We start from the raw sequence: 16,010 nt of genomic DNA, 5'->3' as shown, positions 1-16,010 counted from the left end.
ACTATTATCTGCCTCACGGTTATAGATATTTTAATTAATTTCATTTTCCATTGTGTCGTTGCAGTCAACGAGAACCTGTGCCTTCATTTGTACACTACTCACACACGTTTGCTTACTTACCTGTATAGCATTGTGCACTGTAGAAAGCAAAGTAACAGCACTCTTAAATTGCCATTTCATAATCATTATTTGACCCTCCTGCTGTGCCATTATTTCTCCTTTTTTAATTTTTTTTTATATTTTTGATGATATCTGGAATCTCCTTTCTGTTTAGACGTAGTGTTCCATATATATCATTTGGCACGATATTAGATAATCGGCCAATTGAAGTGAAATGTAATAATTATTCTTTGTTACACAGTAGCCTTTGCCTAACGGTTCAGTAAAGATAACACGATTTGGGATGTTAGTGGTATTTGTCGATATTTTTAATCGAGATGATTATCTTTTCCGGTATAAATTAAAAGTTTTGTACAGATATTTGGATGAGGATCACATAATATAAAGAATTTCACACCGAAACGAGACCGTTTGATGGGATTGTATAGTCTTCACGAAATGCGACCTTTGAAAAGTACTGTAAAAGAGACTCGTCCACCGTTATGTCTGTGTCTGGTTCGTATACATGCGAAAATTTAGAATTTAAATCATTTAGTAATGGCAAAATTTTGTTTAGTATAGGAAAGGAATGAGTAGACAGATCAAATGTTGCATTATTGGCGAAGTGTAACTTTTGTTTTATTTCCGAAAATCTATTCTTTAACATTAGTTTAACAGAAATTGGTGTCACATATAGAGATCATTGGTTGACCAATACATCTTCTTATCCGGTTTATTTATAATTCCCTGTAATATACAGGTGGCCAGAAATATATAAATATCGGTGACTGTAACTGGCTCCCACTGTTTTCGGAATGATCGAGGCTGTTGCATTAGGTGACGGTTGGTTTAACTGTCAATTAAATTTATAAGATGTATATCAAAGAATAATTTGAAAAATGCCAGTGGATCAATATCAGTCAGCGTAAACCGACAACCCGAGGAAGGAGGAGAAAAATTATTGATATCTATATCGACTCATCTTCTCACAGCAGCAGCAATGCCTCCATCAAAATCCACGCTTGAATCCGGGTCGCTAAATCTACTCAAACTATCATCCGATCAACTTGTAGATATATTAGCTTATTCAAATTTTAAACCAGACATTCTGCCAATAGAAAAATTCTCTAAAACCAGTTATTTTTTTTATCTTACACGAAATAAAAGTATACATAATAATCTCCGAAAATAATATAATTATAAAACTTGCTTGGAAACTAATAGAAAATAGAAAACTGTCGCAAAAAGTAGCGATATTCTACTAAATCACTTCACAAGACTACAGTACTGTACAAGAACACACCTTATCCTCTCGAAAGAAGGAGAACAAGTGATAAATTCTAAAAACATTTGAAAGAAAGCCGGTCAGGAATTTCAGGAACAAACAACTAAACATCTATTATCGCAGTTATAAATCCTAACACATGAGAACCCCGACATTGAAAGCCTTTCTATTTACAGTACACTAAACATTTTCCATTAGCAGAGGCTAATGATTCTATTACATACGTCCCATTAGAGACTTGATAATTGTATGCAGGTGTATTGAAGTAATTTATGAATTCTATTATACGTATATTTTTATACAAATATGAATAAAATATTTATTCTATAATAGTTTTATCATGTCGTCTGCAAATCTCGATAATCCTGATTTGACATCCGAGCAGCGTAGGACAGTTTGTGATTTTTAGAAATATAAAAATTAAAATTCTTTTTTTATATAAACATCCGAGTAACATGTTATATATGTTACATAGATAGGTCTATATTCTCGCAAATAAAAAAACACTGCACCTTTCTAAACTGAAGTAGAGAGAATACGGCCTATAGTTTATAACGGCGGTCGGCTTTGGGTGTTACTTTTCTAAATCTAGGTCAATACATGTATGTTTGATTCTATTTATATGTTATTTGCACTATTATAATAACAGTAGACTATAATAACCGTATAAGAACGATTAAATACCTATTATTTGCGAAAGTATTGCAATAATCGGAAGTAATCAGTTTACGGATAAATTTTTCTATTAGAAGCTTTTGATATGACATCTTCTACTGTAAATAAAGTCAAATAACATAAAACCTAGTAAATTTACAGCTAACGATGATGAAAATAATATTCTATCAACGGTTGTTTACGTTTTGACTCGGATGTCGTGACTTTGAAAAGCATTGGTTCTTCTCGGGAAAATCCTGTACGGACGGTTCTGAAAGAACGCTCATTGGTTGATATCGATTCAGTCATAATAAAAGTTGCCAATCAGAGCGTAAAAGGCGTATAAACAAGAACTTGAAAGCCAATCGACAGCATGTGAGTCTTTCATAGACTTACTATAGTAAGGTGCAGTTTCCCGAGAATATTTATTGCTAAACTGTTTTGCAAACACACTTACTCTTCTAAATACCGTCAAACAACTTTTCTTTAACAAATCAGAAATAAAAAACGATTAAAACATGCAATTTTATAGCGATTGTTTACATATTTCAAAAATCGTGCCTGACTGGGGCGTCCACTGTTTTTACAGGTCGCTGATTCGTTGATCTAATATCAACAGAGACAGAAAACAACCAACTACAGTCTACAGGAAGTTGTCTTTCGATTTTATGAACCAATAATCCTCCTCCTTACCTGTAATTGCTTTCGGGTGATAGGGACGGTCTTTCTCGAAATATTTATGGTTCGAGGTGGTGACAAAACATTTATTGGTTGAGACACATACAAGAAAGCAAATCAGAGCTTAGATCGCTGCAGTATTGATTACAGTTTGTTCGAATTGTTCTAGTTTTAGTTTCATATATATTCAAATTTTTACATTAGGCCTACCTAATTATAAGTGCAAATTTATAAAATTATATTTTATTTCTACTTACTATTACATGTAATTAATAAAATCTATTTTTATATCAGTAAATTTATTTTCATTTTGTTTCGTCTGTTTAATTTTTTTTAATTATTTTTTAACGCTAACCTACGAATGGCAGTTTTCTGGTTAGCTGAATATTTCTATAGAAAAGCCGCTATCACAGGGTTACTATGATAAAATTGGCCATCCATAGGGAAAGGTGTCATTTAGAAGCCAAAAATGTAAAAAGTTTTTTTCTATCAATTCAAATAAATTCTTTTTTCTCAATAATAAAGAAAAATATTTGTTTGAAGCTAATTTGCATAATTAAATAGATATAGAAGGGTTAATAGAACTGATATCAGGAGATAACGTCTTTAAGTACTATTAATGGATCACGCCGACGGCAGTTACTCTTCCTAGTACACTTCGGATTTTAGATAAATTTCCGTTGATCACCTCAGAGGGATATTTCGATCTTTTTCAAGTTATAAAATTTTCAGCTTATTTTCTTTACACGAAAGCATTCGCTTATTATAGCTATACATTACTTTGTCGCTAAATTGAATGTTGTATATGCCATTGGAAGCTCACGACTAGGGATTGCAATCCAGCAGTGTTTTCAATCCAGCTGGATTTTTGCTGGATCAATATCATTCCAGCTGGATCCAGCGCGGATCCAGCGCAGATGTATTTTTGGTGCAATAAAGTGTTATCTATCTATCTATCCAGTAATTTATGNTATATTCTAGCTTTAACATACTTCTATAAGAGTCTTATAAATAAAAGATATGTAAATTATTAAGAATTAAAATATAATGTTTGTTTAAATTTATTTGATTGTAGATTATATCTCCTCATGACAAAGGTATACAAACAAGTATTGAAGAAAATCTATGTCCTTGGCCATCTGCATGGGATATTTCATTGGTTGAAAAAAGTACTTTATGTAAGGATCCATTACATGAAATTGAAGAAAAGTACTACACATCTTTGAAAGAGAAGATTGTTGATATGTGAGTAAAGCAATATATGTTAAATTCTTATTATTTTGCTATACTATAAGAATTTTTAATGCAAAAAATAACAGAATATTAATGAAGATAAATCTTTCATTTGCAAACTGTCTTTTGTTACTACTATTTTATTATTTATATATTCAACATTACAAAATTTTTATTCTCTTAGCAATATAAATTCAAGCTGCCCTCTTACATTTACATACACTGCAATGCATGGAGTATCTCATAAATTTATGACCAGAGCATTTGAAGAATGTGGTTTTAAACATTATGTTCCTGTTAAAGAACAAATGGATCCAGATCCAGACTTTCCAACTGTTAAATTTCCTAATCCTGAAGAAGGTAAAAGTGCCTTGGTGAGTTTGTTTTAGCAGTTTATTATAAATATTTTAAATAAAAAAATTTTAATTTTTTTCTTTGCTCTCTCTCTGTAGGATTTATCAATACAAACAGCTAATTCCAGTAACAGTACTGTTATTTTAGCAAATGATCCTGATGCAGATAGACTAGCCATTGCAGAGAAAAACAAGTAAGCATTTTCACTGTTTTAAGAACTAACAATTTAAATTGCATATAGACTGCAAACTAAATTAACTTTTAAAGTGGTGAATGGAAAGTCTTTACTGGAAATGAGATTGGTGCTTTATTGGGTGCATGGTTATGGTATGCCTTTGAAGAAAAGAAAACTAACATACCAGGTGTGTTAAGCATAAATACAATAAAATAATAACAATAAAACAATTTTAAGAGAGTATATTTTATTTTCAGCATCTGATGTGTACATGATATCAAGTACTGTATCATCAAAAATTTTAAAAGCTATAGCTTCTAAGAAAGGATTTAATTTTGTAGTAAGTATTATTTATAATTAAAGTTTTTCTATTATTGCCAGGATGATCATACAATGTACAGTTTCTCTTGCATCTGTGAGATTGGATTCAGTCTAATATAGAGTTGTTTCTTCTTGGTTAGTTCATCTCAACTTGCATTCATGCTAACTATTGCTATTCTATATTTGATTCCATAAATAAATTTGGAATCTTCCTCCATACTGTGGTCACTAAGAAAGCCTTTTTAATAATACCCAATATATTGGGCCAAGTTGAGTGATGATTGATGGGTGCCCAACATATTCAGGACAGACCATCCATGAAAAATTTCTGGGATTATTTTGACCTCCATATTTGATCCAGATCTCCCAGAGCACCTCAGCCATCTGGCCATGTAAATTTGTGGTCAGCAATAATGTGAACTGGTTGTTAATAATTACTTCTTGTGAAATTGGCAATTAAAGACACTTATAGGAATAGTTACAAGTATTTTGCAAAAATCTAGACGTGTCTAATTGGGTCACTGATTAAATATTCGTTATATTTAACTTTCCACTTATATTTAATTTAAAAAATATCAACCAATCTCATATTCCTTGAATAATGTTTATGGCTATTCTAGCATGATGATGATGCTAGTTCCAACTTAATAAGCTACATCATCTTTTACAAAATAATTTATATTGTATGATATATCAAATGCATATTATTTTTTTACTATTATAGGTTATTTAATGTTAACTTTGATATTTTATTTATTGAATTTAGATAAATTTATAAACTTCAAAATATATGTTTAATTTTTAAAAATTTTTCTAAGATTAAGAATTGTCTGGACAATTACTCTATTTTTCATTTTAAAAACAAATTGTTTCACATTCTGTAATAAATAATCTGAGTAATGCATGGAGTTAATTAAAAAGTCAAATATGATAAATTTGTGTTGTGTATAGGGATTGCAATCCAGCAGTGTTTTCAATCTAGCTGGATTTTTGCTGGATCAATATCATTCCAGCGCGGATCCAGCGCAGATGTATTTTTGGTGCAATAAAGTGTTATCTATCTATCTATCCAGTAATTTATGGTTTTTTTAAAGAAATAAAACATTTTTTTAAATATTTAAGAAACTTTTATTATTTAGACTGGTCACTATACAGTAAATCAGAAAACTTCTTACACATTTAGGTAGTAAACTTAATTTTGGTTCGGTTTAACACTTGAGATAGAGATAATTAACTTTAAATGTTTGATTAGATTATAATTATAATGTAATCTTTAAGTTAAATAATAGTAGAGGTAATTCTACTAATTAATTTATATTAATATATTATATTATAATAATGTAAGGACGGATAATCAGTGGCTAAGTGGCTATCAGTCTTACCAGTTTTCTTATATAGGCTCTACATATCAGTCTGTAGTTATTTATAAGTAATTTAATTATTAGTGTTAGTAAAGTAGTGAGTAAGTAATTAGTAGTAGTCTAGTAGTTAGTTATTATTATCACAATCATGAATCATATACATTCATATCATCATATATCTAAGATACTGATACTCATTAATTTAATTAACTATTTAACTAACTAGGTAATCTCAGTTTCTCACTAATTTTAACAATAAAATTGCCTAGCCTAGCCCACTAACCACTTATACAATAAAAGTTTAAAACTCTTACTTAATAGAATTAGAATAGAAGTTATAAAATATTAGTTTTGTCTTGAATAAAGTATTTTAAAGGATTAAATAAAATTAAATCAATCACTTCTGTTATTTTATTTTATTTTTTATTTTTTTCACTTTTCTGGAAGTTGGATCTCAAGAAACAAATGGTATTGATGGTGTTGTCTCCCAACCTACTTCTTAATGAACTGCATATATATCCCGCTGCGGAGAAGGCTCTTTCTGCCTCTATGCTAGTTGGTTTCAGGGTCATCAAATAATCATAAATTAAAGATAAGTTTTTACCTTTGACTCCCTCACGTTCATAAACAGCCATTTCCTTTTTTAATAACTTATCATAATCCTTCTCAGTACTAGTTTCTTTTCGTTTCATGAAGTTTTCTTTCTCACGCTCTAGTTGGATCTCCGATTCTTATTCCAATGTGAAATTCAGGGAATGAATGCGGGTTATCTGGATCATCGTTTTCCATTTCCATAATATCCTCAGCCATTGCTGCTTGTTCCACTACATATGTATTTACTTGATTCAGCATATTTTTTATCTCCTGGCGCATTACGTTTTTTTTTTTTGGTATTGTGAAAGAATAATCGTGCTTTCTAACTTTTTGGTTATAGTTTTTCGGGTTCTGTATGTAAATCAGCATCCCTGTGACCTCGATAAGACGCCGTTCTCTGATTCTTTTGCGTCCTGGCTTGTGTCCTGGCTTTTTAGTTTGTATAAGATAAATTTCAGGGTTGTGTCAGCAGTTATCAAACTCGACTCTCTTCTACAGAGAGCTTTTACGGCCAGTTTATAGGTTAGGTTTTGTGGACAAGCCGCAAGGCTGCAGCTCTCCATAGGCTTAAACTGAGATCGTTCCGTCACATGATTCATTGACGTCAGAACCGACCATAAATTAGAATTATGCACCAGGACTAAGAGAGGAGTTACTTATTTTATTTAGTGCGTAGACACTTTATTTAGCGAGAGTGAAAAGTCAACTGGCAATTAGATCAGCAGAGGTAAAAGGGCAGGCAGTGTGGTGTAGAGACGGGGTGTAGCATGTGCCACATTGAACGGCAACGTCGCCCTCGCCGCCGAGCGATAGCACACGTAGAAACGCGGCAACACCGACAACGTAGACTTTTCGCCATTATTTAGAAGGTTAATTGAGTATTTGCGGATCTGCAGTGCTGGATCCAGCAGGCCGAAGAATACGCTGGATCCAGCTGGATTGCTGGATGAGGGATCCAGCAATTGCAATCCTTAGTTGTGTACAAATTTTAATGTTAAATTGAAATTTCCTGGTAGTATATCAGTTGTGTAATCATTTTAGATGTAAGCATACTGCCAACTAAAAGTCAAAAATGGCAAGTGAACACAATACCATAAGAATGATACTGATTTCATTCTCTCTTCAAAACCAGTTAATTGGTTTGTCATAAACTAGGTTTATTACATTTTCAATAATTCAAATGCTTTTGGTTAATTCATCATCTTCAGGCTTATTGAGAAAGAATAGTTTGACCAGAGATGTTGCAATGAGTACAGGGGGATAATATGTAAATATATTGAAGTTTATAAATTATCATTAAATGAATATTGTGTTATAGAAGTCTATTATAGAGAAATTAAAATGAATCATCAATTAAATAACTACAAAATTATGTGAAAAATTTAACATATGTTGAAAGTGAGTCATTTTAATGCATTTGGGAATGACATAGCATCTTTTGTCATAGTATTTTTACACTCCTCTTAAAAAAATCCATAAATTTTCAGTTGTATTAATTTCTCGTGATATTGATTTTAATAGGTTCTTCATTAAAATCAATATCATTTAACTTCATTTGTTTTTTCCCTTGTACTTTAATTAAAAGCAGTTACAGGTATTCATCATATAACACAGTAGATACATTCTGAAAAAGTGGCATGTTATATGAATTTGTGCTATACAAAACAAAGGACTAATGCAAAATGGAGGGTTACATTCCAGAAGTTAACAAAAGTATACTATTCTTTTTCATTACTAAGAGAAATATGTTTATTAAAGCAATCATTACTTTATTTTCAATCAATAATTAATTAACTAACAATAAAAGCACAATAAAAAGTACTGTTAATATTAATTTTAGTTAAATGAGGGTGTTTTCTTTTTTCAAAGTAATATCATATTTTGAGGTTTTTTTTGTTAATCTTGATGAGAAATATCAGCAGCATCTTCATTCTTTTATTTTTATCATAATTTTCTATGGATGACAAAATAAAAATGTTATTAATCGATAATTTGTTCTAGCAGGTAGCATTTGTTCAGTTTGAATTTTGAGATGATACTATATTTCATTCATCATTTTTATGAATGATTACTTATCATTAAAAAAAGTTTAAATATTTACCTAAATACTTACCTAAAAATATTTAAATATATTTAGTAAAGTTTAAATAAACTTTACTAAATATGACGATTAATATATAAAAACAAAATACAGTGACAGCCTTAGAGGCTAAAGTCTGAAAGTAATGATGACGACACCTGGTTCATAGGAAAACTAGGACAGGGAAGAAAAACTTCTACTGTCAGTTTTCATTAAGCTAAACCTGATGAAAGGCACAAAACAAATTTAAAATTTCAATATTCTAAAATTTGTAGACAAATTTGACAACACACTTACTTACTTAATCAAAAAAATAGTGAATAACAAAGTTTACACTTAAAAATTGTGTAATTGTGAAATTTTGTACAGAGGATTTCCAAAACTATATTAAAGCAAAACTGGAAGTTGTGTTGTATAGGGGATATTCCCAATTTTCAAACTTTGAGGGATACCTGTATTTCTTTCTATACATGTTGTGTTTTGAAATATAACTTTTTCAAAGTTAAAATATTAGAATTACAAAGTTGAAATTTAAGATTCTTAATTTTCCAATTAATTTATATTTTATTTAAAAATTTGTAAAATTATACAGTGTGTATTTTTTATCTTGAAACATTGAAATAACTTAATTGGAACTCATTATTTTGGAAAAAGGTATAGACAAAAGTTGTAGTGTGTCAAGGGGCCAATCAATTGGTGACCTCAGATGTGACCTTGACCTTCAAAATCATTTGGAGGTCATGTCTGTTTTTTTCAATGGGAACACACATTTTTGACCCTGGAAATGGAAAGAGCAGGAAATTTCACAACCGGATGTACCTTTGATCTTATTGATCTTAAAGGTAAAAGTTACATTTACATGGAAACAACAGGAAATTTCACAATCATCCATGATCTTGAGTACCCCAAATTTGACCTTGAAGGTCATCTCAAGTGTGATAATTGTAAATGAGGCTCAATAAATACATTAAAGTGGAAGAGCATCATTTTGAACATTTGTTATAAAATTTTCCCCCAAAACCAACATCTCAAACAATGGTAAGAATTAAAGTGACTCACCGAAAACAAGTACCACGATAGTGAGGCAAAGAGACTCACTGAAAATAAGCACCTCAAAGGGCGCAGAAAACTACTACATCCACATCGTTACTCCTCTGTAGTGCTAAAAGTAGTGAATGCTTTTAAAGTTCAAAGTAATAAGGTTATGAAAAATATAACTTTTACCTCCCTGCCTCTTCCAGTAATAAAAAGTATAGTTTCCCATTAGAAAAAGCTTATAATTTTAACCTTAAAATAATCTTGACCTTGGACCTAGACAATAAGACCAAAGGTACATCTGGTTGTGAAATTTCCCACTTTTTCCATTTCCGGGGTCAAAGATGTGTGTTCCCATTGAAAAAGACAGACTTGATCTCCAAATGACCTTGAAGGTCAAGGACAAATCTGAGGTCACCAATTGATTTGTCCCTCGACACCCTACAACTTTTGTATACCTTTTTCCAAAATAATGAGATCCAATTAAGTTATTTCAATGTCTCAAGGTAAAAAAAATATAATCTGTATATTACATTATATTCATTCTACACACAAGTTTGTACAATAAATGTTATAAATTAATTTTAGGAAACACTAACTGGATTTAAGTGGATGGCAAATAAAGCATGTGAATTAATGGCAAATGGAAAAACAGTGTTGTTTGCATTTGAAGAAGCTATTGGTATGATTGAATGTTTTTGTTTTTGATTACCTTGTTACATAAATTAAGCTATTTTAATGATAATTATTTAAAAATTATTTATATTCAGGATTCATGTGTGGTACCACAGTCTTAGACAAAGATGGTGTAGGAGCAGCAATGGCTATTGCCCAACTTTGTGCACATTTGAATGCCAGAGGTCTAACATTAACTAATGAACTTGAAAATATTTATAAACAGTAAGTGGTTTTAAATTTTATTAAAAACTAATTAAAAATTTTCATAACTCATCTCTTTTATATTTTTAAATAATAGTTTATTAACAACTATCTTTCATCACTTTTTATAGAATTTTAAACATCTTAATCAAAAAATAATTTGTTTTTGAAAGATTTCTCTTCTTGAATCTTTTAATAATTTTTTCAACATTTCCATTAAAATTAAGTTGCAATTTGTTTATTTACAAATTGACAAATAAAAAGTTAATAAATTTTTATATTGAAAGTTGAAAAATACAAAGATGCAAAAATTAATTTTCTGGTAATTCAACATTTTTTGTTAACTTCCTTGTTAGATGCTTAAATTTACCTTGAATAAAATATAAAATCTTGTTTGTTTCTTGCAAAGTAGAAACATGAAGATGTGGAATATACTTACTATCTTCTAGAGATATTGAAATTTATAATAAATATAAAAGGCATGTTTCCTAGTAAAGCTGCTGAAAGCCACAGTATAAAAAGACAGTTAAGCTATTTCTGCTTTGTCAGCTGCTGTGGTGCTAGTGGAGCAAGATTTACAAGCACTGACTACAGAAGTATAGATGGCTGCCACCATAAATTATATGTATCATGTACTGTCTGTACCTCAAATGAAAATTGTGACATGTAAATCTATTTTGAATTGGTTATCAGAAAAATTAGAAATACAATTTTTATTCTGACATAAACATTTTCAGATTTATTAGTAATGGCAAAGGATGGCAAAGGCATATGTTCTATTATTGTTTACTATATAGGTAATTGTATTTTTATGTAATATTGAATTTTCTTGGTTTCTTGAAAAACAAAAATTTATTTAATGGTCATTTATTCCACTCTACTTATTAAATTTGGAATTTTCAAACAGAATTTGTAAACATTTTAGAACTAGAACAGCTGGTAAATAGAAGCAAGCCTACTTTAACTGGAAATTTTAACTAAATTAATTATTATTTTAAAAGATAAAATACAACCTTTATCATATTTTATGTTTTTTATTTTTAGATATGGTTACCATGTTAGCAACAATTCCTATTATATTTGCCATGATCAACTTGTGATAAATGCAATGTTTGATCGATTGAGAAACTTCAATGGCCCTGACTCGGTAAATTTAATATTTTTTTCCCACAAGGAATTTTAACACTTTTTATTAGATTATAGTTCTTATATGTTGACTTAAATAACTGTAAATAAAGTAGTCTGTTTTCTTTAAATCTAATATTTTTTAAGCTATTTAATTCAATTTATTTCTTTAAGATTACACTTTAAGAAAGCAAAAGAATTTCAGAATTAATAATGAAATTTTTTTGTTTTTAGTATCCAACAAATCTACAGCAGTATAAAATTCAGGGGATAAGAGATTTAACCACAGGTTATGATAATACTCAACCAGATAACAAGGCAGTAAGTTTTACTTTAATTAAAATTCAATACTTTTTACATAATGATTATGGAAAGTGCATAAGAAGCTTCTAAGGCTTCACAAATTATCAGAAATTATTACACCAAAAATATCACACAATTTGAAAATTTCAATTGAGCATGTCAAGAAAACTCTCAAATCATGACTTTAATACTTTTCCAACTGATAGATGATATATGTGTGTGAGAAATGTGATGCTAATCTTCAATAGTCTCAAATAGGAAAAACTGACAATGAGTAGCATTCAGTAGTAGTGAGGTTAGCTTCATTTGTAAATGAAGTTAAAATGTTTGTAAAGCTGGCATATGTAGCAATGTTAAAACAAGTGTAACGTTTCCAATGATATAAGTTTTTGTTACTACTACTTGCTTAATTGAGTACACAGCTCAGTATTGACTGTACTAAAGATTTATAACAAAATTTTTGATATTCACTGTACTTAATGAAAATTTTCCATGCAGAATAACATCTACCATATTTTTGACTGTAGATTTTATACAAATTTCATTGCTTTATTGGAGGATATTAAAAAATAAAATACAGTAGAGCCTCGAAAACTCGGCCTAATGTGGACCGAAGGGTGGCTGAGTTTGTGAAAATGCCGGGTTATCGGGAATGGGGTTAAAAAAAATAAGTATGAGTGTTTCCTCAGAAAATACTGTACTCTACTTGTATGTATTGTTTACTTGAGAATACAACAGAGAATAAACTGCCCAAATACCCTTAAACAAAGGAAAAGTACATCCTTTATGAAGGCATAAAGCCTTTACTACATGAAAATGAAAATTAATGAATACACTGTGTACAGTAATTTACCCGATAAGACAGACCTCAGAATAATACTTTATGAGAGCTTTTATACTTTTATAAAGCTGTCTATAATGAAAATTAATTAACTAAGGATTTTTCTGCCCTGCCAGGGTGTGGCCGAGTTATCCAGAGTGCCGGGTTATCGAGTGCCGAGTTTTCGAGGCTCTACTGTATTCACAAAATCTTGAGTACTTTTAAGCATTTTTATTCATCAAGAGGATATTAGAAGCATTAGCAAGACAATGTTCAAACAAGTTTCCATGAAATTAACATTCTAAAATTTTTTCCAGTGATAAACCAAAAAGTTTGCAAATACTCAAGATTTTGTGAATGTTTATATTTTATTGTCTTCCAATAAAACAATGACAAAATTATTTTAAAAAATTAGGTTTACTTTGATTTTGCAAAGACAAAAGATATGTGAAATTATTTACAAAAAAAAATTGACATTACCTTGTGATTTAATTTCAAATTTAACATAAGAAACAGTGTGTTTTGAAATGCAGTATTTGGAAAGTGTGTGTGTGTGTTTTGTGAAATGTTAATAACTATTAACATCAAATATTGATTATTAATCATTATTGTTAATCTACATTTGCATAAATTATTTTTCATCATAAAATGAGAATTATGATCTTTATATATGTTGCTATTTTTTAATTTGAGAATCAACTTTTATAAGTATTAACCATGTTTAACTTATATTNAACTATTAACATCAAATATTGATTATTAATCATTATTGTTAATCTACATTTGCATAAATTATTTTTCATCATAAAATGAGAATTATGATCTTTATATATGTTGCTATTTTTTAATTTGAGAATCAACTTTTATAAGTATTAACCATGTTTAACTTATATTAATTAACTAAAATAAGAATTTTAAGATTATTAATAAATAAATGAAAATTCAATTACAGATTTTACCAACTAGTAAATCTAGTCACATGATTACATTTTACTTCACAAATGGATGTGTAGCCACCTTGCGCACCAGTGGAACTGAACCAAAGATTAAATATTATACAGAATTATGTGCAGAACCATCTCGCAGGTAAAATTCTTATAAATGGTTTCATAGATATGTATATGGTAATGCCATACAATTTAATGTGTCCCCCAGAGAATATAGATATATAGTTTCACATTATTTTTATAACAGTGATTGGGAGGAGCTTAAAGAAGACTTAGGAAAATTAGTCACTCTCATGGTAGAAGAATGGATGCAGCCAGAAAAGAATAATTTGATCCCACGTTCTGATTAAGCTTGATGTTTCGTTTGATCAGTTTTATTGTAAAGTTTTGATTGTTTAATATTTATAAAGAGAAGGACTGTTTATTTCCTCTCTTAATTTATTATCAGGAACATCAAATTTTATTGTTGCATTCATTCCACTTACTGAAAATATGATTTATGAAGATACAAAAATAATGCCAAATAATATAAATGTGTAGAAAGTGCTTGTAATGACCAGAATATATCTGGATTTGTATAAAATAACAACAAATTTTTGCCTGTGGCAGATAAAAAAAAATATATATATATATGTATTGTGCTTCTGTTTATTTGAAGCCTGTTTGTGATTTGAGTTTCTTTAAAAAAATTCAGTAAATTGTATTTCTACATGGAATCATCACCACAGAATTGAAATGCAGATAATCTAGTTTTATATCAAATAAAAGATTGTTGAAATTAAAACTAAAGTTTTTGTTGTTTAAAAATTACAACAAATAGTTATAATATGGAATGACAATTATATAAATGTTTTTGAAACCTAATATTTAGAAAATACTGATTTTTGTGATTTTATTTTATATTGAAGCAAGATGTCTTTTGTTAGAACAAAGTATTTTCATAAACTGCAATTATAGATTTGTCTATACATTTAAAAATATAATTGCTACTGTGAATTTTGAAAAGATCGCTGTTATAAGTGAGCATGTAATAAAAAATTTAAAAGCAGCATTTGCTATTGTTTACTTTATTATTATGACAAAATTCACACACAAACACTTTATGTTGAAAAAAGTTGTTAGCATGAATATCTTGTAAAAGTTTTTGTATGAGAATTCATCTAAAGTGGAGAGTAATTGTTTTGAGAAGGACACAAATTGGTATTTTCTATTATATTAATGAAATTCAAGTAATTTGAATATATCAAAACCTTCAAATTGTTTGAATTTCATTAATATAATGCATTAATTTACATTTTAATTTTTTATTTTGTATGTTTTTAATCAAGTATAAACATGTCAATAAAAAATGAAATTGTTTTTAATTAATTCTTAGAGAACAATTTTTAGATTTGACATAGACTTTAAAATTTTTCAAACAGTTATTTCTTAAAATGTTTTCTTAGCATTATGATGATCAGAAAATATGCAAACTCTTGTGTATATATTATGTACAGTACATATAAGCAGATACATGCATAAGAATTCTATATAAAGTTCTATTCAATGTATCTGAACAGAGATAATTCAGAGATTGTAATGAAATATTTGAAGGATCTCTATTTTATAATATGTCAAATACTTTTTGTAGGAAATAATCTTGTGAACGTATCAACTTGATCTTACTGTATAGGTTTATCACACAGCCTCTTCTGGAAATTTATTGACAAATTATTAACCAGAATGTATTTTGGCCTTTTAATGGCCTTTAACAACTGAAATGCATTCTGGTTAAGTATTTTTGGATAATTTGTCAGAAGAGGCTTACTGTCATAAATCTATACAAGTAGGATGTTATTGACCTTGTATTATATAAACAGATTAGAAGCAATAGATTTAAAACCATGTTGTTGGTTCATTCATATAAAGCATTGTCAAACTTGTTACATCACTTTATTACTTAAAAATTTACTAAATCTTTGTTGATATGATTTCATTCATTTGATTTAATTCCATGTAGAAATTGATTTTGGAGCTATTTGGGAATATTTAATGCCATCTGTATTTGTAAGATGAGATAACTTCACA

At 29.2% G+C, this 16,010-nt stretch overlaps 1 protein-coding gene across 1 annotated transcript; it reads left to right on the top strand.

The window, feature by feature from the left end:
- The first annotated feature begins 1,724 nt into the window (after positions 1–1,724).
- On the top strand, positions 1,725–15,124 carry LOC111632321 (phosphoglucomutase-2-like). Its single transcript, XM_023376722.1, has 12 exons — positions 1,725–1,778; positions 3,792–3,961; positions 4,134–4,323; positions 4,402–4,496; positions 4,571–4,665; positions 4,736–4,818; positions 10,458–10,551; positions 10,640–10,769; positions 11,793–11,895; positions 12,108–12,194; positions 13,949–14,082; positions 14,191–15,124. Exons 1-12 carry the CDS (start codon positions 1,725–1,727, stop codon positions 14,291–14,293), a joined length of 1,338 nt encoding a protein of 445 aa, XP_023232490.1. The 3' UTR covers positions 14,294–15,124.
- Positions 15,125–16,010: the final 886 nt, after the last annotated feature.

Source organism: Centruroides sculpturatus, unplaced genomic scaffold, assembly GCF_000671375.1.
Source record: "Centruroides sculpturatus isolate CEXI.00-Female unplaced genomic scaffold, Cexi_2.0 scaffold435, whole genome shotgun sequence".
NCBI lineage: Eukaryota > Metazoa > Arthropoda > Arachnida > Scorpiones > Buthidae > Centruroides > Centruroides sculpturatus.
Note: the sequence above shows the minus strand (reverse complement) of the source record. Positions and strands in the feature narration are given on the sequence as shown.